At 38.6% G+C, this 3,858-nt stretch overlaps 1 protein-coding gene across 3 annotated transcripts in view; it reads left to right on the forward strand.

The window, feature by feature from the left end:
- Positions 1-215: 215 nt before the first annotated feature.
- The window catches only part of LOC137999755 (la-related protein 1B-like), a 35,915-nt gene continuing 32,272 nt past the window's right edge, over positions 216-3,858 (forward strand). For 2 of the 3 annotated variants that reach the window (XM_068845648.1, XM_068845649.1), the window contains exons 1-4: positions 415-800; positions 881-930; positions 1,019-1,090; positions 1,226-1,304. In XM_068845648.1, the coding sequence (XP_068701749.1) occupies positions 551-800; positions 881-930; positions 1,019-1,090; positions 1,226-1,304 (451 nt within the window). In that variant the 5' untranslated portion in view covers positions 415-550. Of the gene's footprint in view, positions 801-880; positions 931-1,018; positions 1,091-1,225; positions 1,305-3,858 lie in introns of all 3 variants that reach the window. The other variant, XR_011123000.1, reaches the window with a different exon arrangement.

Here is a 3,858-nt window from a genome sequence, read left to right on the forward strand (position 1 = left end):
TCCTTTGTATTTATATTTTCTTCCTAGGGGAAAGTCCTATTTGTAATCAAAAGTATCACTAATCACTTATCTCTCTCGTCTTTCTTGTTATGAAATTACAAAAATCCTTCACTTAAACAAAGACATGTTAGAGACACAACGGGTGAGGAGGGTATCATTATTATTTTGTCTTTAAAGTTTGATTTTTCACAGGTAGTTTCTTCTTATTTGTACAGCTTGGTGTCTCCTTTTTGAAAGCCTTTGTTGTGCGCTGTCTCTGATTGGTTGACTTTGAATCGTGATCACTTGCTTCGCGCATGGTCAGTACGGTCCCGTGAGTAAAGATCCGCTCTCCCTCTCACGGGCCACATGGGTGAATGGTGAAAAAAAAGTAGGGACGTTATCTGGATATTTTGGAGTGTTTGCCCAGGAAAAGACGCAGGAAACCTTCGCGGACGCAATCTGGGACTATCTACTCTTCGTGTGTGGGTTTCACGGTTGTTCGTCGGCGAAAGGTGGCCTTGTGGAATAGTTTGAATACGTCGACGCTCTAACACGTTTACTTCATATTATGACTGACGTTGAAACGGTCCCTAAGGCGAAACTAGATATCGTTGAGAATGAAAATCACATAACAAGCATTGGAAAAAATGCCGAAGAGCAATTAGAGGTAAAAAACCGCGTTGCGGAGAGGGAACAAAACGAGAATTTGGACGACAAAACTCTACTCAACGAGGAGAAGCGCAATGATTGGGCCGAAGCACGTCCCCCGCCGAAAAATCCGTGGACAAGGCACTTTAATAAGGCTAATGGCGAGAAGGGTAAGCGAGCAAAAGTGCTGTCTTATTTACTGTCCTCTGCAACAGCTGTTTCAAAGCTGTTTTGCGTGTTTTTCTTTCAGAAGAAACAGAAAAACCCGCTGTTGTGAAAGCCGCTAAACGCAAGGGCAAGGTACGTTGTTCAGGGGGATGGGGTAAGGTGGACTATTGTCCTCGATTGAGAAAGGAGGTTATTTATTCTTTTAATTTGTGCTTTTTAGGGTAGTGAATTTACGGATATTACCAACTGGCCAACTCCTGGGGAATCTACAGCTTCTAACAAAGATGGAAAGGTATGAAATGAAGTTTACACCAAAAATTCCTGTTTCACACGTAAACGATAATTTTCATTTCGTTTCTTGTTTGTTCTTGTGTGGACTTCATCGAATTTACTCTGTTTGGTTTTTTTCCGCTTGCTTTTTTTCAAGATGATTCCTGCCAAAAAGGAAAATACTGAAAATGAAACCTCAGACGACGAAAGCTTGAAAACCACTCCGAAGAAAAAAGGTAATGAATATTTTTGCTGTTTGCAAGCTAATAATTCTTGTGTAAAGACGATGTTTGTGTTGGTATTTAACTTGGCTAGCAAGTTTTATCATAAATTGATTTCTGACTCTTTAAACCAGGAGACACAGAATTTGTTACAGAGTATGATAATTGCTTATCTGTCTAAGAGCACAAAATTCATTGTTTAATTAAACGTTTTTGATGTTAGAATGGTAAGTCAAAATAAATTATCAAACATGACACCTCAATGTAATTAATTCCAGTGTTCATTTATCGGTTGTACATGAATAAGGTTTATGATAATAAATTCAAAGTGCTTAAAAATTGAGTCAACAGTTCTAGTTATTTGTTACCAACATAGACATGCATGTTCACTTGGCAAGAGACTCAAAACATGGGTGTAAGTTGTTGCCTAGGTGCAACTAATAAAATTGATGCTATAACATTAACCAGTAGAAGACTCTGGAAATTACATGTTGGTCGTGAATTAATTTAAACAATTTTTTTTCCATCATATTTTTTGACTTGAAAGGAGAGTAAGAAATTTTTATCAGAATGAAAGGGCCAAAAACATGCCAGACTAAAATGTACTATCTCATTTGATGGGTGAATGTTTTGGTTGTAACAGTTGCTAGAGGAACAATAAATTACTGGACTTGTGATTTTGAAACGCAAAGACAGACATCATTCGACTTTTACACCACATTTGTGTTGATATAAAGAACAATCTCTCTCTGCTTGGTAATTTTTAACTGTGTGTTAAACTCTTTTCAATTGGGTACATCCCAAATAATGGGCAGCTCTATTCTTGATACAAGAACTTTACCTTTTAAAGACCATAAAGAGAGATCAGTAAACACATGGCATAAAGTAGTAAATTGCATGATTTTAGCTGAAATTTAAAAAAAAAAAAAAAAATGGATGCCTGTCATCTTTTGGCAAGCTGCAGGTGTATTGTACTGAGTTTCTTGTATCAGGAATTTTTCATTTCCTTGCTTCCCCGTGTATTGATAAACAGCGAGGTAAAGGTCAACCTCATTTTGATTAACTTGGATTTAGAAAAATTTCAATTTTTTGAGCAACATTTTAACACATTCCACCATTTTGCACTTTTTTGTGAATACAAGATAAAAATGACCAAACAGTGTAACCACACCTGTTATAGCTGGTTTGTTCAGTTGCTTAGAATTCCTGTCATTTTTTGGGTTTTATTATAACCATTTGATGCATGTACTTTTATTTCCACAAGTTATTGTCTTTGTATGAAAATATCATTTAGCATTTTACTTTTATTATTTTTGATTAGGAAGAGAATTGTGCACAATAAATTATTTAAGCCTTTAAGGCCCAATGCCCCCCTTCCTCCCTCAATTCATTTTCTTTAATTTTTATCTTGTTTTTCAAAGGCAAATGCACTTGTATGACTCCAACGCTTTTCTCAGAACATGCCCATCATCCCTCCTCAACACATGCCTGTACCATCTCACTCCATTTGCCTTTGCCATCTGAACCACTGTTTCCTTCAATCCCAACATCTCCATCAGGTCCTCTGTCTTCTTTTTCTCCATCAGTTTTGCACCACACTTTGCTCTCACCGTTGCTCTCAGTCCTTCTCAAAACTGCATTTCAGTAGTCAACATGGCCACTAAGTGAGAGAAGTCCACTAGCCAAAACTGAAATCTACTAGTATTTGGCTAGTTGCCTACCACCAAAGTTGTGCCCCAGGGGTTTCGATAGAAGCCGGTTACCGGCGGTATACCGCCGCCTGCTTTGCCTCACACCGCCGGCTAGTTTGCCTTGATTTTCACTAAAAATGGTATCATAAACTTGTCAAACTGCCGCCTTCAATGGGCTATCATGGACGGCTATTTCAGAAGTTATTGAAACCCATGCGCCCTGAGAAACAATTCAAACTGAACAGAAACATGATTAATTAAGAATCTTAACTGGCAAGAGGCAACCATTTACAACAGCTATTTACAAAGCATGGTCAAGTTGAATGCGGCACAACCGGAAACAAATCCATAGCAGAGGTCAGAATGGGATTTGAACTTGCGGCAACCACATGCAAACCCAACTCCCTAACCACTGGACCACGCTGTCTCTCTGTGTCCTCTAAAGAGTTCGGTGCAAAGAAACAATGTTCATAGTCCAGTTTCCAACTCACCAAGGTCACTGGATTAAAAATCAAGATGTGTTTAACATAATGGTTGGAGGCTAACCATTGAGAACTTTCTGAAAGGGTGCAGGGCTGGCGTAGTGGTAAGAGCACTCGCCTCCCATCATTGTGTCCTGCGCTCGATTCCCAGACTCTGTGTCACATGTGGGTTGAGTTAGTTTGTTCTCTACTCTGCTCTGAGAGGTTTTTCTCCGGGACTCCAGTTTGCCCTCTCCTAAAAAAAAGCAAGATTTGATTTGCTTTGCGTTAATTTGTTGATTTGAGTTTTCAGTGTCCCCAATTAGTGCTCCAGCAATAGAAGATTAGACACTTAAATAAAGTTCATTTTCTTTCTTTTTCCTTCCTTCTTTTTTTTCGTTGTGAAACTTGCTGTTT

Source organism: Montipora foliosa, chromosome 4 (assembly GCF_036669935.1).
Source record: "Montipora foliosa isolate CH-2021 chromosome 4, ASM3666993v2, whole genome shotgun sequence".
NCBI classification, from domain to species: Eukaryota; Metazoa; Cnidaria; class Anthozoa; order Scleractinia; family Acroporidae; genus Montipora; species Montipora foliosa.